Source organism: Triticum dicoccoides, chromosome 5B, assembly GCF_002162155.2.
Source record: "Triticum dicoccoides isolate Atlit2015 ecotype Zavitan chromosome 5B, WEW_v2.0, whole genome shotgun sequence".
Classification (NCBI taxonomy): domain Eukaryota; kingdom Viridiplantae; phylum Streptophyta; class Magnoliopsida; order Poales; family Poaceae; genus Triticum; species Triticum dicoccoides.
This window is the reverse complement of record NC_041389.1, coordinates 718858656-718880565: the sequence shown is the minus strand read 5'-3', so window position 1 is coordinate 718880565 and position 21910 is coordinate 718858656. Positions and strand designations below refer to the sequence as shown.

General features: G+C 45.5%; 3 protein-coding genes across 3 annotated transcripts; 2 read left to right on the top strand and 1 right to left on the bottom strand.

Moving 5' to 3' along the window:
* The first annotated feature begins 967 nt into the window (after nucleotides 1-967).
* Nucleotides 968-1770, top strand: LOC119312952 (protein NUCLEAR FUSION DEFECTIVE 2-like). Its single transcript, XM_037588746.1, has one exon. It carries the CDS (start codon nucleotides 1015-1017, stop codon nucleotides 1570-1572), a length of 558 nt encoding a protein of 185 aa, XP_037444643.1. The 5' UTR covers nucleotides 968-1014; the 3' UTR covers nucleotides 1573-1770.
* Nucleotides 1771-1967: 197 nt separating this feature from the next.
* Nucleotides 1968-5615, bottom strand: LOC119312950 (nucleolar protein 12-like). Its single transcript, XM_037588743.1, has 6 exons — nucleotides 4923-5615; nucleotides 4765-4823; nucleotides 4022-4091; nucleotides 3767-3889; nucleotides 3506-3634; nucleotides 1968-2694 (listed from the first exon to the last, which is right to left on the bottom strand). Exons 1-6 carry the CDS (start codon nucleotides 5598-5600, stop codon nucleotides 2248-2250), a joined length of 1506 nt encoding a protein of 501 aa, XP_037444640.1. The 5' UTR covers nucleotides 5601-5615; the 3' UTR covers nucleotides 1968-2247.
* A 206-nt stretch (nucleotides 5616-5821) lies between these two features.
* Nucleotides 5822-8907, top strand: LOC119312951 (exosome complex exonuclease RRP46 homolog). Its single transcript, XM_037588744.1, has 7 exons — nucleotides 5822-6068; nucleotides 6146-6246; nucleotides 7324-7344; nucleotides 7572-7644; nucleotides 7739-7806; nucleotides 8311-8440; nucleotides 8532-8907. Exons 1-7 carry the CDS (start codon nucleotides 5837-5839, stop codon nucleotides 8633-8635), a joined length of 729 nt encoding a protein of 242 aa, XP_037444641.1. The 5' UTR covers nucleotides 5822-5836; the 3' UTR covers nucleotides 8636-8907.
* The last annotated feature ends 13003 nt before the right edge of the window (nucleotides 8908-21910 follow it).

The window sequence follows — 21910 nt, the reverse complement described above, 5'->3', positions numbered from 1 at the left end:
CTAGAGAATCCCCACTCTCTCAGAAAAAAACACACCTAAAAAAAATACCTAGAGAATCCCCACGTCAACACGACCGGACGGTCACATTTCCTCTCCCGCACTTCCCCACCCAAACCTAGCAGCAAGCGTGAAGTGCTGGCCGGGAGCCAAGGTCAGCACAGAGCTCCCCGGTGCAATCCAACAATTAATCAAGGAAGAACTGGATACAGAAGGATTCGTTGAACCAGTTTTCAAGACGGACGACCCAAGACGAAGAACAGCTCGAAAAAGTCAAGGTACGACCCAGACTTGAAGACCGGTTCAGGGGCTACTAACGATGTCCCGACTAGGGGGTCTCTCAACACATCGTTTCCCGGACAGGTGGGCTAGGCCGGACATGGTCGAATCCTACTTGCACTGCACGCGCAGATGATGGCGGAGCTGTGCGGGGACACGTGGCGTCCTGCACATCCCCGAGGCACGACCAAGGAGCACGCGAGCGGGGCAAACAGGATCCCGACAAGCTCGACCATGGTGGCAGGTGGCAACGACGCGAGCAGGGAAGTGTCTAGAGGCGCGGGTTCGGATGCAAAAGAAGGGGAGTAGGCCAGGGGTGTACACAGGGACCACGACATTACCGAGCACCAGTCATGGCGACGGTGGCCTTGACAGTGGGTCCCACCTGTCGGCTTTCCTGTGAAAACGCGATCATTCAACCACTTGGTATTTCTAGTAGATTAGACAGCCGATTTGACATTGAGCTCCAAGTTGAACGTCTCTTTCACTCAAATCTCCTGGCAGCAAGATGGGCATGGGATCTGTGAATGCATCGCTTCGAGTTTAGGCCATGCTGCCGTGCCGATAGGCCCATCAGGCCGACATACGCCAGTGGCCCGAGTCCAGCCCGGCCCGTACCCAGCCCAAGGGCTCTGACCCACTCCACCTCGCCAACCAGAGAATGAGAATCGCCACGTCGACGCAACCGGCCGGTCACCTTTCCTCTCCCGCACTCCACCCAAACCTACCACAGCAGCAATGGCGCCCCCGCCGCCGGCAACGCTCGCCGCCGTCCTCCTCCTCGTCTCCGTCTCCGTCTCCGTCGCCTCCCACCCACTAGCCTCGGGACTGAAGTATTCCCCGGCGGCCTCGTCTCCGTTCGACGCGGCGCTGGCGGCGCTGCAGGGCCGGATCGGCTACGCGTTCGGGTCCCCGGACCTGCTCCGCCGGGCGATGACGCACGCCTCCTACTCGCGCGAGAACGGCCGGGCTTTGGCCGTGCTGGGCCTGGCCGCGGCGGAGTCGGCCGCCGCGCTGCGCGCGCTCGCAGCCGACCGCGACGCGCCGGCCTCCGCCGTCTCCCGCGCCGCGCGCGACGCCGCGGGGGAGGCCGCCTGCGCCGCGGCGGGGGCCCGCGCGGGGATCCCGGCCGTCGTGCGCGTCGCCGGGTCCACCAAGGCCTCGGCCCCGCCCGTGGTCTGCGGCGCCCTCCGCGCGCTCCTCGGCGCCGTCGCCGTCGACAACGGCACCGCCGACGCCGCCGCCGAGGTCTTCTGGCGCCTCCACGTCGTCGCCGCCTCCGCCGCCGCCATGTGACGCGTGCACGAGTAATAAATCATCCAATATGGTTTGCTGCTGCTGCTGCTGCTGCTGCAATCTACCACCTCTATGTAAATTATGAACTCTCACTTCCACTTTGATTTTCTATGCAAATTATGAACTGCCACTTCGAGTTGTGCTATGTTTGGTGTGATATCCATCCAGATCCAGGAATGCGCGATCGAATTTCCGTTTTGAGATGGATCATGGAACAAGAGTTCCTTGTCGAATTCAGTAAAACCTAAACCCATGTTTGATCTTGAGAATCAAATGCTTCTGCATTTGACACTGTCAGTCAATCCCTCTGTTCCATTTGAATTTAAACCACAATAAAAATTATGGAATGGGGTCTTTACCAAGACCAATGATTCTTTTTTAACCAAACATGATACTTGTAGTTCCATCACTTGATTGACATGGGAACAAGCAAGGCAAAAACGGTGTCAGTACATGATGTTACATAGATAAGCATCATCTTGACATTAGTACAGCGGCCAAGACTCCAAAGGCAAGTACCAAATGACAACACTCGACTCTTTTCAGCATTACATTAGCAATGTCAACCTCGTATTTTTTTCCCTCGCTGAACCAAAGGCCATCAGGGACTCGTCTCATCCAAAACCCTCAACACTCATATTACAAAGTGAAGCGAACAATCCATGACAGGGGTGGCTACTTCCTCGCCTTCTTGCTCCGGTGCGTGTTCTCGGGCGTCGAGCCGTCCTGCTTGCGCTTCTTGTTCAGCTGCTTCGCCTTCCTTGCTGCCACGGCGGGCCGCTTGGCCTTGCGGGCACTCTCGCTTTGTCCCGTCTCGCTAGGCCTGCCTTGCTGCTTCCCTTGGTTGATGGGGCGCCGGGCCACCTTCACCTTCTTCACGACGCCGGATTTGGTCGACTTCAGGCCTTGGTAAGACAGGCTTGCCGGCGCCTTGCGTTTGTTACTGTCGCTGCCTTCGCGAGACTTGCTGCCTGGCGTGAAAGGTGTCTTCTGTTTTGGAGTGCCGCGCTTTTTCCCAGAATCTGCCTTCGGCGTCGCGTCGGCTGCCTTTGCATGGGTGAGCCTCAAAAAGCGGTCTCTGATCTTAAGGCCACGTTTTTTCACAACAGAGTTAGCAGCTTCCTGCATAATAACACAATGAAACAATTATGAGAGAGATCCTGACGAGATAACAGTGTATGCAGAGAATGTGGAAAATTGTTCAAAGCATATTACGCGATGATAACCGGAGGTCGTTATAACATGTTATGTGCCTCAGAAAATAGAGTTTTTTCCTTAGTAAGTCACAATGTTCAAAGTGCATATTGTATATTATCAGTGGATAAAGTAATGAACTGACTGGACAATTCTAATAAACAGATGCAATTGACTAGCCAGGATCATAATAAGCCAGCCTTCAAAGTAGATGTAGTTACCCGGCATCGAGTTTACTACTCTAAGTAGTTTATAACTGAACTGGTTCACCTAAAAAAAAAAGAATAACTGAACTGATCCAGCATAAACTTTTCTGGACAACACTTAACAAGATTCTATCGTTTTTCCATCCTGCTCAGTTGGTTAAAGATGATCAACACTCAACAATGTAAGGCACCATAAATGAACTCTGTTAGATATGCAGTTCAGCATGTATTGGGCTGTGAGTCTACAAATTGGCTTAGTTTTTACAGCCTGCTTATATAAACTGATGTTTCCATTGTAAATATGTAGTTAGCAAGGAAGTCTTAAACTCATTCTTTTCACATGTAATACTAGCATTTAACCATATGACATGACTAACGATACTATCTTCAAGGAATGTTGTGCACAATCACACAAGGATTAACAAATTATACTATTCATAAACTTCTTATGCACCCGACAATTTTTTTGACTGTTGCAAAGAGTCAGAACTCAGAATAACTCAAGCGGGAAGATGAAGGATAAGAAATTATACCCTTGTTTTGAATAGAACATAAGCGATACCCTTTCCTAGGCTTGAATCTGGATCTCTGACAACTCGTATAGCTTCAACATCACCTTGTGGTCCACTGGGACCGCAGAAGAGCTGGTAGAGCTCCTCATCCTGATGCGCCACCAAGAAGCAAAGTTGACACTGGTTACTTAGTTTATGTGGACATTGTGGTGCTCCTCATCCTATCATTTCTTAAAAAAAGAACAACAAGGAGCCATACAAGAATGGACACATCATACATACCTTTACATCGAATGGAAGGTTACCAACAAACACTGTCCTCTTTCTGTCATAAAGAGGTCCTTCTCCTCTTAGCTTTTTACGAGGCGGACACGCCATGTCAACACGGATGTGATTGCCATTGAACTAGAGGATTCAAAATTCAGATAGATGCATTATATATTAGATATTAGATATGACACAGAACGTTCTTAAGATGTACTTAAGCTTTATGAAGTAATTTGTTATCAGCTGTAACTTGTAAGACAGGGAACACACCAGTGCCATATTATGAGATAAAGCTGTCCGCGCACACTGCTCATCTTTGAAGACGATGTAGGCATGTACACTGCAAAGGATATAAGAATATAAGAGTTCGAAAAGCAACAGGCATACAGTATGTTTGTGGCACAAAAACAGCTAAACAATTCCTTGTGTTCCATCATCGTCTCACTACCATATATATAGCCTAAGCGTCATAACAGCGCAGGGGGGACTAAACTAAGATGAAAACAATGAGTTACTTTGCTTCATTATGGAAAGTATTCTATGGAGAGAAACAGGAATTGTATTACATACATGTGTGAACAAGGGACTATGTAATAGTTTCACCAAAATTATGCGACGCTGAATATTCCTTAGAGAATACTTTTATCTATTCAAGTATCAACAGGAACTAAATATAACATAACAACTTGTGGTTATTAACAGCTCATAAAAGCAAAGGAAAAAAACTGTATACTAAATTAAAATGAAGGCCATTAATAATTAGCAATTGCAGAAGTAGCACAGAAATGCCAAGCTCTAACAACAGGGGAAGTTCTGAATTTCTAATTGCAGTCAGGTGCTTCTCACATCAAGAAATTCCAACTGAAATTTATGGCAACCAGCACAAAGCAGATGGGAAAAATCAATCATCTATTTATCCAAGCATAGCATAAATTCCACTTGTTAGGCAATAATAATAACCCAAACAATGCGCCGCTAGCAATCCATATTATGTAGTATAACAATGCACTCACTTGTCGACCAAGTCATTGATCTTGCCTTTGATGACGGCTCCCTTCCGCGGAATCTTGGTCTGCAGCAAGCACACAAACATATGATTGATTAGCACACCAAGGCCAAAAACTATCCACAAATGCATAAGCAGGAATCTAATCCGGTGGACGGTACTGACGTCGCCGAGGGGCACAGAGCGGATCCTGACGGAGTCGACCTCGCCGAAGGCGGCGAACTCCTTGGTGAGCGCCTTGCGCTTGGTCCGCAGCGGCAGGTTCCCCACGAAGACCGTCCTGAGCAGCTTGCCCTCGTCGTCGAACGCCTCGTCCTCCGACTCCCCGCCGGAGGCCGCCGCCTCGACGTCGTGGGGCGCCTTCCTCTTGGCCCCGACGACCGGCCGCGGCCGCTCCTCGTTGTCCGCGGGCGCCGCCCCCAGCGTCCGCCGCTCGTAGCCGGACTCCACCTCGTCCCGCTTCCGCTTGCGCCGCGCCGGGCCCTCCCCATCCTCCTCGCTCCGCTTCCTCCGGGACGGCACCGCGGGCTCCGCCTCCGCCTCCGCCTCCGCCTCGGGCCGCCTCCGGGGCTTGCGCGCCGGCTTGGGGACGGCGGCGGATGCGGACGCGGGGGTCGGTGGGGGAGCGGACTCCTTGCGGCGGAAGGGGTTGTCGGCGGAGAAGAGGGAGCGGACGGCCGCCGCCTTGGCGTCGGGCTCGGCGGCGTCCTTCCCCTTCTTCGCCATCTCCCTCGTCCTCGGCGTCGGCGTCGGCGGTTTGCGGGCGGCGGCGGCGGCGGCGGCGAGGAGAAGAAAAGGTGGGAAATTTATTTGGCCCGCGACCGTGGGGAGCCACCCACCCATCCCCTCCGAAAATAGACGTGCGGCCCGGAGGGTGTCGAGCGACCGCAGCCGTCCGATCTACCAGGAACGGCTAAGATCGTCCCTGGCCCTGCCGCGAGCCCCCCTCATCAGCCGCGGGGGGCGGGAGGCTGGGCAGAGCGCCAGGGTTTACCTAGGGTTTCGACTCGCCGACCGCCGCGCCGCCACCTACGACGCCGTGAGCAGTGAGGGAGGAAGCGCCGGCGGCGAGGTGAGGGATGGAGGGGGGCGGAGGGGAGGAGCGGGCGGGAGGTCGGAAGGCGAACCAGCTGCGGGCGTACTCGTGCACGCGGAACCCGCTGGAGCGGGCGCACGGGTCGGCGCGGTGGGCGCAGGGCGACACGGTGGTGGTGGCGGCGGTGTACGGGCCCCGGCCGGGGACGCGCAAGGGGGAGAACCCCGAGAAGGCGTCCATCGAGGTGGTGTGGAAGCCCAAGACCGGGCAGATCGGTCAGTGTCACCGACTGTTTGTTCTCTCTCGAATTTGCAGTGCGGCAGTGCTGAAATGGTTGTTTGATTGTTGGCAGGGAGGCAGGAGAAGGAGTACGAGATGACGCTCAAGCGGACGCTGCAGAGCATCTGCCTGCTCACCGTCCACCCCAACACCACCACCTCCCTCGTTCTTCAGGTCAGCCCACCTTCCTTCTGCTTCCACTTGCTCTGTTTTTTTGCTTAGTATTGTGTTAGCCTTAAATGCGCATTGTGTCGTGTTGCTACGGCGTTAGTCCATTTAGTCTGCCTGATGCCGCGTTTTCCCAAATGGAAATCTTGTATTTCTTGTGGGCGCGCAATGTCATTGCTACTTGGGCTGCAAATCCTGTGTCTCTGCTTGTGAAACACTCCCTCTGTAAACTAATATAAGAGCATTTATAGATTACTAACGTAGTGTTCTAAACGCTCTTATATTAGTTTACGGAGGGGTACAAAAGATATAATAACTAGGGCGGTCGCTACCGTGAAATATTGCTAGGAAATATTTGAGATGCATTCTTGTATGCTACATGAAAGGAACATGCTGCTGTGGGAAATGACTGCACTAGATGGAGTTCAGTTCTGCAGCCGTTGTTGCATGTTGCAACTGTTTCTCGGTGCTTGAAGCTTGCTATTCTCAAAGAAAGTGATGTGAACTTGCGTCATAGTAGAGTGTGCATTATGTCGATCGGTCCTTTTAATTAGTCTGTGTGTAATATTCATGCCATAGCTTATACTGTTTTAATTCATCCCTGGTTATTTCTAGCCTTGTGCATCATGCTGTCGCCACCATTAGCCCATTTAGCCCACCTGATGACAGCCTTTTTCCTAAGGGGCAATCTTGTGGAATCGCTAGTTGGGCTGCGAGTCTTATGTCTGTGCTTGCACAACACACAAGATATAATAACTAGGATGGCCACTTCCTTGGAATTTTGCTAGGGAATAATTTGAAATGTGTTCCTGCATACTTGTAAGCTATATACATGCTGCTGTTGGAAATGGCTGCACTAGGCGGGGTTAGGTTCTGCAACCATTGTTGCAAGTTGCAACTAGTTGTTTTCAAAGAACTTAATTAATGTTGTTGATTGGTCATTTTATAATTAATGTACTCCCTCCGTCCCAAAATAAGTGTCTCAACTTTGTACTAAAGCCGAGACACTTAATTTGGGACGGAGGGAGTACCATGCCATTGCATATATTGTTTTTCCTTATCCTGGTTTTGTTTTTTGGGCAGGTTATGGGTGACGATGGTTCTGTATCCTTTATACATTAATTAATTGATAATGTAGTTAATTCCTAATGTCACCATAGTGTTGTGAGTTATGACACGTATTTCTTTGTGTTGCACTGCCTCACAAACCATTTTTGTTGGCTGTAAATGATTGGCAAGAACTGGGGGAAGTTCCAATATGCATTGCAAATTGACAAATTCCGTAATCTGTATCTTATTTCAATCAAGAGTAGCCCTTGACAGTGCCTTAGCTTCTTCCATGTGCAATTAATGCTTCCTGTGCTGCCCTTGTTTTTGCTGGCATCCCTATGAAACATCTTGCTGGTAAGTTTACTAATTTCTCTATGTTCACTGATTAAACCTCTTGCTGGTATGTTCAATAATTTTGTATGTTCACTGACAAGGTTATGTGCTGCAGTTGCAATTGGCTGCGGAGTGTTGGCCGATGGTGATGTGATTTTGGACACAAGCAAGGCAGAAGAGCAGGTATGGAATTGTTCCTTTTCATCTGAATTCCACTCCGAAATGGAAGCGCACAATGTTGTCTGATTCTCCCTCAAGGAATTTTCATGGTGCTGGTTGTTGGTTTGCCCTTCAAACTTTTGTCAAGTATATGGGGCTTTAATTTTACGTGATGTTTAGCATAAAAATTTCTAGTCCCTAGGGAGAGGTACAGTTTTAGTTTGCCGACCCCCTCCAAACCCATATTACTGTGGGGACTGCCATGAGTAACTGTTTTCTGAGTTCATGTGATTTACTTTTTGATGGTGTTTACTGTTTAGTGTACTTCCAAGTGCCGACACGAACAGAAATTTAACCGCAGATCGTCCGTACTTGACAACTTGAATATTGTGTTACTTGTTTCTCGAATGTGTTGTGCGAGATCAAAGTAAATTTTTCCAGTGCCTCCATTACCACAAGAAATTTTCTAGAGTATACTTTCAGTACCACAGGAAGTGAAGTATTGTTGTTTGTCACAACCTGCTGCAGCAATTGAAATCGTTTGCTCACCTGGTGTTCCCCAATTCAAGCAAGTCTGTTGATGTGAAAGAATCACAACAGAAAGATGGGCAGTCAGAACGGGGATTGATAACTTCCATCACCCATGGAGTGATGTCCGGTACGGTTCCATCTGTCTCATGCCTTGGATTTGAGTGTTCTTCTTGCCCTTCTTTGCCGTTGTAATCCTGATCTGTTTCATTTGTATTCAGAGGACGATTACTTCAACTGTATAGAGAGGGGACTTGCCGCATCTGCGCGGATCTCAGATTTCATGAGGACCACCTTGCAGAAGCACACACCTGACTATCTCTGAGAGAGACACGTCGAAACTTGGCGCGACAGGTCGTGTTGCAAACATAGCGCCTTGGTGACTTTGGGGCGTGGTTGTGTTGGCATGGAAAGCATGCGCGCACGAGGAACAATTTTGCAGGAAAATGCAGGCACTAGCTTCATTTTGGAATGTTGAACCACTAGAATACTATATAGCAGTCGTTGTCCTGTAGAACCTTAATTATCTGTTGTCATCCATGCTGTGCTGATTGAATAGAAAGGGTTGTTTCGGCTATGTATGTACCTTTTGTTTCATCTAGCGTCTCCTTGGCTATCAGTCTCCATGACAACTTTCTAGGCCCCTACCTCTATCCCTAGCTTTGTCGACCATTTGCATGCTCACAACTTTGCAAGCTACAAAAGTGCATGAAGTGGACTGGGGTACGATGAAGAGACGTCTCTCTCTTCCGGCCAGTTACCACAAGAACTTCTCGGGAGTTGATGTAGGGTGGAACCCTAGAGGCAGATCTTTCAGGATTTGGAGGGGATCCCACGAAGAACATGAAGAACACATGAGAGGGGAAACAAGAGGAAACACTCAAATCAACGAGAAACGATCACACATGTGCTAGATCCATGAACACAAGGAGAGATACATGATCAAAACACAACAAGGGATGACACAAACGGTCGGCAGTTCTTCCAATCCATGATGAGATGGGGTCTTGAATCCACGAGGGGATCTTCCCTTGACGGGGTCTTGAATCCACTTGGGATCTTCTCCGAGGAGGCCTCGGTCTCCAATCGAGTATGTATCAAATGGATGAGCAAAGCTCTGTCTCTAAAATGAGCTAAACCAATGCTAACCCTAGTAAGAGGGAGGAGGAGGAGTATATATAGTGTAGGGGGGGCGAATGGGTACATGGGCCTCGGCCCTAGTCACTATGCACAGGCAGGTGTCGGACGTCCGGTGGCTCGCGAGGGTCCGGTTGTCCGGAGGGTGCCTGACGTCCGATGATCCTGCTCTAGTAAGGTGTCGCCGAATGTCCGGTGGACGTCGGACGTCTGGAGGCTCGTACGTCCAGAAGTCTTGGATTTCCGCTATTTTCGTTCTGTGATGTGGCACCGGATGTCCGAAGGGGCTTGGTCATCCGGGCGCTGGGAGGTGTTGTCCAGTCCATGTCGGTCGTCCGGCCACTGTAGCACTTGTTGGCTGGGTTCTTGGCCGGCTGGTGTTCCAGGCGTCGGACATCCGGCGTGGTCCGGTCGTCCGGAGGCTGTAGGTTCCTTGCAGCTCTTCCATTTGGTCCTTGTACTTGGTGTCCTTGCCATCTTGTCCATTGGGTGTAGTTGCTCCCTGGCTTTCCTCTAGGTACCTGATCACACATAGGGTCTCCGTTTGACGTAGGAGCCATGTTTCACTTGAAGAATGTGTAAGTTCGGAGAGGAGCGAGTTCACCTTATCTTCTATAGCCCTTGCTCGAGCTCTAGTCATTGGTCCATGTGGTGTCCTTTGAGACGTAGGTAGGTCCATGGATCAATGATCACTCAATAATGTAGCAAGGAAATAGCACAATTGGTACCGGATCTTGTCAATTCTCACACCTACAAATAAAGCTTTTGGAGTAGCTTGGTGAGGATGGTGGCAGAAAATTTATGCAAATGTTAGCAAGATTCAATAATGTTGAAAAAGATTCACAAGTTTGCAAATGCAACAAGTAGACCAATAGTGTGGCACACGGAAACACATGCACAGATAGATAAATGGGGTCGTGCAACCAAGGAATGAGCTCAAAATATGGAATCCAAGGAAAATGCTCTTGTTGCACAACACAAGAGAGACGCTAGCACGATTGCTCAATAGGCGGATACGAGACTTGTGCACAACCTACAAAGCAAAAAATGCAACGACTTCTATCCCAAGTATGCTATGTGTATGGCATTTCGGTTGTTGGAAATATGCCCTAGAAGCAATAATAAAATGATTATTCTTATATTTCCTTGTTCATGATAATTGTCTACTATTCATGCTGTAATTGTATTGACCAGAAACCGTGATACATGTGTGAATACATAGACCACAACATGTCCCTAGTGAGCCTCTAGTTGACTAGCTCGTTGATCGACAGCTGGTCATGGTTTCCTGACTATGGACATTGGATGTCATTGATAACGGGATCACATCATTAGGAGAATGATGTGATGGACAAGACCAAATCCTAAGCATAGCACAAGATCGTGCAGTTCGTTTGCTAAAGCTTTTCTAATGTCAAGTATCAGTTCCTTAGACCATGAGATTGTGTAACTCCCGGGTACCATACGAGTGCTTTGGGTGTACCAAACGTCACAACGTAACTGGGTGACTATAAAGGTGCACTGCAGGTATCTCCGAAAGTATCTGTTGGGTTGGCACGAATCGAGACTGGGATTTGTCACTCCGTATGACGGAGAGGTATCTCTGGGCCCACTCGGTAATGCATCATCATAATGAGCTCAATGTGACTAAGTGGTTAGTCACGGGATCATGCATTACGGAACGAGTAAAGTGACTTGCCGGTAACGAGATTGAACGAGGTATTGGGATACCGACGATCGAATCTCGGGCAAGTAACGTACCAATTGACAAAGGGAATTGTATACGGGATTACTTGAATCCTCGACACCGTGGTTCATCCGATGAGATCATCATGGAACATGTGGGAGCTAACATGGGTATCCAGATCCCGCTGTTGGTTATTGGTCGGAGAGCTGTCTCGGTCATGTCTGCGTGATTCCCGAACCCGTAGGGTCTACACACTTAAGGTTCGATGACGCTAGGGTTATAAGGAAGATTTGTATGTGATTACCAAATGTTGTTTGGAGTTCCAGATGAGATCCCGGACGTCACGAGGAGTTCCGGAATGGTCCGGAGGTGAATATTTATATATGGGAAGTCATCATATGATCATCGGAAATATTTGGGGGTATACCGGTATTGTACCGGGACCACCGGAGGGGTTCCGGGGGTCCACCGGGAGGGGCCACCTGTTCCGCAGGGCCTTACGGGCTGTAGGTGGAAGGGAACCAGTCGTAAGTGGGTTGGGCGCCACTCCCCTAGGGCCCATGCGCCTAGGGTTGGGGGGGGGACCCTAAGGGGGGCGCCCCCCTTGCTTGGGGGAAGCCCCCTCCCCCTTGGCCGCTGCCCCACTCTAGATCTCATCTAGAGGGGCCGGCCCCCTTCCCCCTTCTCCCTATAAATAGAGGGGTGAGGGGAGGGCTGCAGCACCACATCCAAGGCACAGCCCCTCCCCTCCCCAACACCTCTCCTCCTCCACGCGAGCTTGGCGAAGCCCTGCCAGAGAACTGCCACTCCATCACCACCACGCCGTCGTGCTGCTGTTGGAGCCATCTTCCTCAACCTCTCCCTCCTCCTTGCTGGATCAAGCCGCGGGAGACGTCATCGGGTTGCACGTGTGTTGAACGTGGAGTTGTCGTTGTTTGGCGCTAAGATCGGAATCCACCGCGATCTGAATCGCTTCGAGTACGACTCCTTCATCCGCGTTCTTGCAACGCTTCCATCTTGCGATCTTCAAGGGTATGAAGATGCACTCCCCTCTCTCTCGTTGCTAGTTACTCCATAGATTGATCTTGGTGATGCGTAGAATGTTTTTAATTTCTGCAACGATTCCCAACAGTGGCATCATGAGCTAGGTCTATGTGTAGTTTCTATGCACGAGTAGAACACAAGTTTGTTGTGGGCGTCGATTTTATCAATTTACTTTCCACTACTAGTATTATCTTGTTTCGGTGGCATCGTGGGATGAAGCGACCCGGACCAACCTTACACGTATGCTTACGTGAGACAGGTTCCACCGACTGACATGCACTAGTTGCATAAGGTGGCTAGCGGGTGTCTATCTCTCCCACTTTAGTCGGATCGGATTCGATGAAAAGGGTCCTTATGAAGGGTAAATAGCAATTGGCATATCACGTTGTGGTTTTTGGCGTAGGTAAGAAACGTTCTTGCTACAAACCTATAGCAGCCACGTAAAAACTTGCAACAACAAGTAGAGGACGTCTAACTTGTTTTTGCAGCATATGCCGTGTGATGTGATATGGACAAAAAGGATGTGATGAATGAAATATATGTGATGTATGAGATTGATCATGTTCTTGTAATAGGAATCACGACTTGCATGTCGATGAGTATGACAACCGGCAGGAGCCATAGGAGTTGTCTTTATTTATTGTATGACCTGCGTGTCATTGAATAACGCCATTTAATTACTTTACTTTATTGCTAAAACCGTTAGCCATAGTAGTAGAAGTAATAGTTGGCGAGACAACTTCATGGAGACACGATGATGGAGATCATGGTGTCATGCCGGTGACGATGATGATCATGGCGCCCCGCAGATAGATATCAAAAGGAGCAAAATGATATTGGCCATATCATGTCACTGTTTGATTGCATGTGATGTTTATCATATTTTTGCATCTTATTTTCTTAGAATGACGGTAACATAAATAAGATGATCCCTCATAATAATTTCAAGAAAGTGTTCTCCCTAACTATGCGCCGTTGTGAAAGTTCGTTGTTTCGAAGCACCACGTGATGATCGGGTGTGATAGATTCTAACGTTCACATACAACGGGTGTAAGCTAGATTTACACATGCAAAACACTTAGGTTGACTTGACGAGCCTAGCATGTACAGACATGGCCTCGGAACACAAGAGACCGAAAGGTCAAACATGAGTCATATAGAAGATACGATCAATATGAAGATATTCACCGATGATGACTAGTCCGTCTCACGTGATGATCGGACACGGCCTAGTTGACTCGGATCATGTATCACTTATATGACTAGAGGGATGTCTATCTGAGTGGGAGTTCATTAAATAATTTGATTAGATGAACTTAATTATCATGAACTTAGTCTATAACTTTTGCAATATGTCTTGTAGATCAAATGGCCCACGCCAATGTTGCCCTCAACTTCAACGCGTTCCTAGAGAAAACCAAGCTGAAAGACAATGGTAGCAACTATACGGACTGGGTCCGGAACTTGAGGATCATCATAGCTGCCAAAAGAGCATATGTCCTAGATGCACCGCTAGGTGAAGCACCCGTTTTCAACATGTTGTTCTCTTTATTATCGCAGTATCTAAGAGAAAACCAAGCTGAAAGACAATGGTAGCAACTATACGGCTGTTTCTCAGGAGGCGTATCCTCGATTGGATCCTTTTTATTATCACCATTGTTCTCTTTGGGTGTATCCAACATGTATACATCATACGAGGAGGTGGTTGTCCAGCGCCCTATAGGCGGTGGTTTTTGTGTCTGCTCCTCTCCGGCATCGTCGTCCATATCGTCGATGTCTTCAGAGCCGTAATCGAGCATGTAGGTTAAGTCCTCGACAGTGGCTATGAAGTGGGTGGTGGGTGGGTGATACGTCTTCAATGTATCTATAATTTTTGATTGTTCCATGCTATTATATTACCTGTTTTGGATGTTTATGGGCTTTACTTATCATTTTTGGGACTAACCTACTAACCGGAAGCCCAACCCGAATTGCTGTTTTTTTTTTGCGTATTTCAGTATATCAAAGGAAAGGAATATCAAACAGAGTCCAAACGGAATGAAACCTTCGGGGCGATCTTTTTGGAACAAACGCAGTCCAGGAGACTTGGAGTGGATGTCAAGAAGCAGCCGAGGCAGCCACGAGGGTGGCCGGCGGGCCCAGTAAGGGTGGGCGCGCCCCCCGCCTCGTGGGCCCCTCGTGGCTCCCCTGACCGACTTCCTTCGCCTATATATATCTACGTACCCCGAAAACATCTAGGAGCACCACGAAAAACTATTTCCACCGCTGCAACCTTTTGTATCCGCGAGATCCCATCTTTGAGCCTTCGCCGGCGCTCCGCCGGAGGGGGAATCGACCATGGAGGGCCTCTCCATCACCACCAAGGCATCTCCGATGAGTTTTGAGTAGTTTACCACAGACCTTCGGGTCCATAGTTATTAGCTAGATGGCTTTCTTCTCTCTCTTTGAATCTCAATGCAAAGTTCTCCTTCCTCTTCTTGGAGATCTATTCGATGTAACTCTTTTTTGCGGTGTGTTTGTCGAGATCCGATGAATTGTGGGTTTATGATCAAGTTTATCTATGAGAAATATTTGAATCTCCTATTAATTCTTTTATGTATGATTGGTTATCTTTGCAAGTCTCTTCGAATTATCAGTTTGGTTTGGCCTACTAGATTGATCTTTCTTGCCATGGGAGAAGTGCTTAGCTTTGGGTTCAATCTTGCGGTGTCCTTTCCCAGTGACACCAGGGGCAGCAAGGCACGTATTTTATTGTTGCCATCGAGGATAAAAAGATGGGGTTTATATCATATTGCATGAGTTTATCCCTCTACATCATGTCATCTTGCTTAATGTGTTACTCTGTTCTTATGAACTTAATACTCTCGATGCAGGCAGGAGTCGGTCGATTTGTGGAGTAATAGTAGTAGATGCAGGCAGGAGTCGATCTATTTGTTACGGACGTGATGCCTATATACATGATCATGCCTAGATATTCTCATAACTATGCACTTTTCTAGCAATTGCTCGACAGTAATTTGCTCACCCACCGTAATAATTATGCTATCTTGAGAGAAGCCACTAGTGAAACCTATGGCCCCCGAGTCTATCTTTTATCATATAAGTTTTCCATCTACTTTTATTTTGCATCTTTTACTTTCCAATCTATATCATAAAAATACCAAAAATATTTATCTTATCATATTATCTCTATCAGATCTCACTTTCGCAAGTTACCGTGAAGGGATTGACAACCCCTTTATCGCGTTGATTGCGAGGTTCTGGCGCCGTTGGTTGCGAGGTAGCAAGAAGGATTTCTGGGGCCGTTGCCGGGGAGGTCTTCGCTCAAGTCAAGACATACCAAGTATCCATCACAAACTCATCTCCCTCGCATTACATTATTTGCCATTTGCCTCTCGTTTTCCTCTCCCCCACTTCACCCTTGCTGTTTTATTCGCCCTCTCTTTCCCATTCTCCTCTCTCTTTTGCTTGCCTTTTTGTGTGCTTGTCACGATGGCGCAAGATAATACTAAATTGTGTGACTTTTCCAATACCAATAATAATGATTTCCTTAGCACTCCGATTGCTCCTCTCAATGATATTGAAACTTGTGAAATCAATGCTGCTTTGTTGAATCTTGTTATGAAAGATCAATTCTCCGGCCTTCCTAGTGAAGATGTCGCTACTCATCTAAACAATTTTGTTGATTTGCGTGATATGCAAAAGAAGAAAGATACGGATAATGATATTGTTAAATTGAAGTTATTTCCATTTTCATTTAGAGGTCGTGCTAAAACTTGGTTTTCATCTTTGCCTAAAAATAGTATTGATTCTTGGAATAAGTGCAATGATGCTTTTATCTCTAAATATTTTCCTCCCGGTAAGATCATCTCTCTTAGAAACGATATTATGAATTTTAAACAACTTGATCATGAGCATGTTGCCCAATTTTGGGAAAGAATGAAATTGATGATTCGCAATTGCCCTACTCATGGTTTGAATTTATGGATGATCATACAAAACTTTTATGCCGGATTGAGTTTTGCTTCTAGAAATATTTTAGATTCAGCCGGGGGAGGCACTTTTATGGAAATCACTTTAGGAGAAGCTACAAAACTCCTTGATAATATTATGGTTAATTATTCTCAATGGCACACCGAAAGATCTACTAGTAAAAAAGTTCATGCTATAGAAGAAATTAATGTTTTGAGTGGAAAGATGGATGAACTTATGAAATTGTTTGCTTCTAAGAGTGCCACTATTGATCCTAATGATATGCCTTTGTCTACTTTGATTGAGAATAATAATGAATCTATGGTTGTGAATTTTGTTGGTAGGAATAATTTTGGTAATAACGCGTATAGAGGAAACTTTAATCCTAGGTCATTCCCTAGTAATTCCTCTAATAATTATGGTAATTCCTACAACAACTCCTATGGAAATTTTAGTAAGATGCCCTCTGATTTTGAGAATAGTGTTAAAGAATTTATGAATTCTCAAAAGAATTTCAATGCTTTGCTTGAAGAAAAATTGCTTAAAGTTGATGAATTGGCTAGGAACGTTGATAGACTTTCTCTTGATGTTGATTCTTTGAAACTTGGATCTATTCATCCTAAGCATGATATCAATGAGTCTCTCAAAGGTATGAGAATTTCCATTGATGAGTGCAAAGAAAGAACCGCTAGGTTGCGTGCTAAGAAAGATTGCTTTGTTAGAGCGTGTTCTTCTAGTTTTCATGAAAATAATGATGAAGATCTAAAAGTTATTGATGTGTCCCCTATTAAATCTTTGTTTTGCAATGTGAATCTTGATAATGATGGGACTGGAAGTGAATCAACTTTAGTTAAAAAGTGTTCCGATGATTTGGAGTATTTTGATCTTGATGCTAAAATTGGTAAAAGTGGGATTGGAGAGATCAAAACTTTACATAGCAATGAACCCACTACTTTGTATTTCAAGGAATTTAATTATGATAATTGCTCTTTAATAGATTGTATTTCCTTGTTGCAATCCGTGTTGAATCTCCTCATGCTTATAGCGAAAATAAAGCTTTTACTAAACATATCGTTGATGCCTTGATGCAATCTTATGAGGAAAAACTTAATTTGGAAGTTTCTATCCCCAGAAAACTTTATGATAAGTGGGAACCTACAATAAAAATTAAAATAAAAGATCATGAATGCTATGCTTTGTGTGATTTGGGTGCTAGTGTTTCCACGATTCCGAAAACTTTATGTGATGTGCTAGGTTTCCATGAATTTGATGATTGCTCTTTAAATTTGCACCTTGCGGATTCCACCATTAAGAAACCTATGGGAAAAATTAATGATGTTCTTATTGTTGCAAATAGGAATTATGTGCCCGTAGATTTTTATCGTTCTTGATATTGATTGCAATCTTTTGTGTCCTATTATTCTTGGTAGGCCTTTCCTTAGAACGATTGGTGCAATTATTGATATGAAGGAAGGAAATATTAGATTCCAGTTTTCGTTAAGGAAAGGCATGGAACACTTTCCTAGAAAGAAAATTAAATTACCTTATGAATATATTATGCGAGCCACTTATGAATTGAATGCCAAAGATGGCAATACTTAGATCTATTCTCGCTTTTATGCCTAGCTAGGGGCGTTAAATGATAGCGCTTGTTGGGAGGCAACCCAATAGATCTATTCTCGCTTTTATTTTTTGTTCCTTGCTTTTCGTTTCTGTTTACTAATAAATATCTCATCTAGCTTCTGTTTAGATGTGTTTTTATATTTTAGTTAGTGTTTGTGCCAAGTAGAACCTATAGGATAACCTTGGGTGAAAGTTAATTTGATTCTGCTGAAAAACAGAAACTTTGCGTGCACGAGAAAAAATTCAATAAATCACAGAAACGTGCTTTTGCGTTGATTCTTCTTTCTGTAGATCAATAGAAAAATTACCTAGGACTTCCTATTTTGGTAGGATTTTTAAGGTTCCAGAAGTATTCGAGAGTTACAGATTGCTACAGTCTGTTCTGTTTTTGACAGATTCTGTTTTTCGTGTGTTGTTTGCTTATTTTGATGCATCTATGGCTAGTATCGGGGGGTATGAACCATAGAGAATTTTGAATACATTAGGTTTAACACCAATATAAATAAAGAATGAGTTCATTACAATACCTTATGTGGTGGTTTTTCTTACTTGCACTAACAGAGCTTATGAGATTTCCTGTTGAGTTCTGTGTTGTGAAGTTTTCAAGTTTTGGGTAAAGATTTGATGGACTATGGAATAAGGAGTGGCAAAAGCCTAAGCTTGGGGATGCCCATGGCACCCCAATATATTCAAGGACAACCAAAATCCTAAGCTTGGGGATGCCTCGGAAGGCATCCCCTCTTTCGTCTTCGTCTATTGGTAACTTTATTTGGAGCTATATTTTTATTTACGACATGATATGTGTTTTGCTTGGAGCGTCTTGTATGATATGAGTATTTGCTTTTTAGTTTACCACAATCATCCTTGTTGTACACACCTTTTGGGAGAGACCCACATGATTTAGAATTTATTAGAATACTCTATGTGCTTCACTTCTATCTTTTGAGCTAGATAGTTTTGCTCTGTGTGCTTCACTTATATTTTCTAGAGCACAGCGATGGCTTTATTTTGAAGAAATTGTTGATCTCTCATGATTCACTTATATTATTTTGAGAGTCTTTTAGAACAGCATGGTATTTGCGATGGTTATAAAATTGGTCCTAGAATGATGAGCATCCAAGTTGGGTATAATAAAAACTATCATAGAAAGTGCATTAAAAACTATGATCAATTTGATGCCTGATAATTGTTTTGAGATATAAAGGTAATAATGTTAGAGTCATGCTAGTTGGGTAATTATGAAATTGAGAAATACTTGTGGTGAAGTTGGCAAGTCCCATAGCATGCACGTATGGTAAAAGTTGTGTGACAAATTTGTTGCATGGGGTGCTCTTTGAGTGCTTTCCTTATGAGTGGTAGTTGGGGACGAGCGATGGTCTTTTCCTACCAATCTATTCCTCTAGGGGCATGCGTAGTAGTACTTTGCTTCGAGGACTAATAAATTTTTGCAATAAGTATATGAGTTCTTTATGACTAATGTGAGTCCATGGATATACGCACACTTACCCTTCCACTTTGCTAGAGCCGCGCAACTTTCGCTGGTATTATGAACCCATTATTTACCTTCCTTAAAACAGCCACCATACCTACCTATTATGGTATTTCCATAGTCATTCCGAGATATATTGCCATGCGACTTTCCACCATTCCATTTATTATGACACGCTCCATTGGCATATTGCTCTTTGCATGATCATGTAGTTGGTATCGTATTTGTGGCAAGGCCACCTTCATAATTTTTCATACATGTCAGTCTTGATTCATTGCATATCCCGGTACACCGCCGGAGGTATTCACATAGAGTCATATTTTGTTCTAAGTATTGAGTTGTAAATCAATAAAAGTGTGATGATCTTCATTATTAGAGCATTGTCCCAAGTGAGGAAAGGATGATGAAGACTATGATTCCCCCACAAGTTGGGATGAGACTTCGGACTTTATAAAAATAAAAGAGGCCAAAGAAGCCCATAAAAAAAGGCCAAAGAAGCCCACCAAAATAAAAAAATGAGAGAAAAAGAGAGAAGGGACAATGTTACTATCCTTTTACCACACTTGTGCTTCAAAGTATGTAGCGACCAGACCTCAAACAGTCTGATCTCTGTGCATCAGTGTCATCCCTGGATCGGTAATGCTGACATGCACAGTACCTGAAGGATTTATAACAGAGTAGCAATCACACACTTATTACATCGAATGTCTCAAAAGAGAACTTATTACAATAATATGGCTTAAGGCCATCTAATAACGATAACAACGGAAGGCTTGGAAGATAAAGTGAGTCCATCAACTCCAACGGCATAGCTGAGTGAAAGATCACGACCTAAGGCACCTTACTCATCGTCTGAAAAGTCTGCAACATGAACGTTGCAGCCCAGAAACGGGTCAGCACATGGAATATGCTGGCAATGTAACACATAGAGAAATAATGAACTGATAATTGTTATCACTACATGCAATATGGCTGGTGTAAAGCTCTATGGTTACAATTTTGCATAAAGCCGATTTTTCCCTACAACAAAGGAATAATTTTATTTAACTATCATGGTGGTTGTTAAACATTGAGAAGGTTCACCCAACTCAATCCTAATTAAGCATCATCATTAAACCCAATCAATTTATTTAAGTAACATGATGAGATCAATATGATAATCCAAGAACCAGATACTCAAGACGTCCATAACCGGGGACACGGCTAACCATGATTAGTTTGTACACTCTGCAGAGGTTTGCGCACTTTTCCCCACAAGACTCGATCGGCTCCGTTGGAATTCTCGCACGACATGGTGTTTGAGAAACGGATGATCGAGACACGGTCTTTCAGAAGCGTTAGCACCTTACGATGGGTAGACAGTTACACCTACTTTCCCCTACATCTGCTAGTCTACCACTGTAAGAGTTCACACAACTTAATCAACTATGCTAGAGCCCATAATAGCTTGTGGCTGCACACGGAAGTTTCTAGCATGAATAATCTTATGATCCCTTTGAGCCTGGGTGGCGGTCCATAGGAGAATCACACGGTAACCCCGGGATTTCCAAAAAAACAGGCAACACTGGGTTCCCCAGGTGCCTCAATCCACCCAGATGTGTATTTAAGTTGCCACCTTAAGTTAACCAAAAATTATCAATACTCACAGCTGTCATGGATACACTCGTCCAATCCACGTCTACTAGCATAGCATAGCAATATAAGCAGTACGTAGAAGTAACTCCCAAAGGTTTGATAATAAACAGGTGAATAGGTACTACCTCATCTACTTCCCAAAACCCACGTATTAATCAGATCCTAATCATGCAATGTTTGATGGATAGATCTAATGGAATAAAACTAGGTAGTAAAGAGGTATGATCAAAGTGTTACTTGCCTTGCTGATGATCCGCGAAACCTAGAGACTCGTAGTAGCACGCTTCGCACTCTCGGTACTCTATCGCAAACAAACAAGCATACAATAAGCAATCAATCTAAAGCACGGGTAAAACTCAAATAAGAGATCTAACCGGAAAGTTCAACTTAAGAACTCCGCTTTGCAAAAAGAATCAAATCAAACGAAGCAACGAAACTCAAACTGCGAAAGAAACAAGATCCGATTACTAATCTGGACTTAAGTCAAATTTTACAGTAATAAAATCTTGTTTAAGTTGGCTAAACAGAAAGAGGACTTCGAGACGAAACTCTAGGCGCTTGAATCGCCTGATTTCGATAAACAAGCGAAAAGGTAAACTAAATCTAAAATTCGGGCTGAAATCGCGATCGAAAATAATCGCGGAAAAACCCTGGAAAAAGAAAACTAATGAACAGGCTAACAAACGAACGTTCGCTGTCTGCGGCTAACGAGTGAACAGCGTTCGTTAAAATGAACGGACAAGCGGATGCTCGCTAAATAAATAAACCAGAAAAACTGACCGATCTAACTAAAAAAACAAACTAGGGTTTTCTTAGAAAAAACGAAACGGTTTTCTCAAAAAAAAAAAAACGACGGCGGCGGCTTCTACCTCGGCGGGGCTCCGGCGGGTTCCGACGGCGGCGGGTGGTGGCTGGTGGCTAGCGGCAGGCGGCGGCGGCGGCAAGCAGCGGCGCGAGGCGGCAGGAGCAGCGGCGCGAGACGGCGGGGTTGGCGGCTCAGGTGGCGGTGAAGG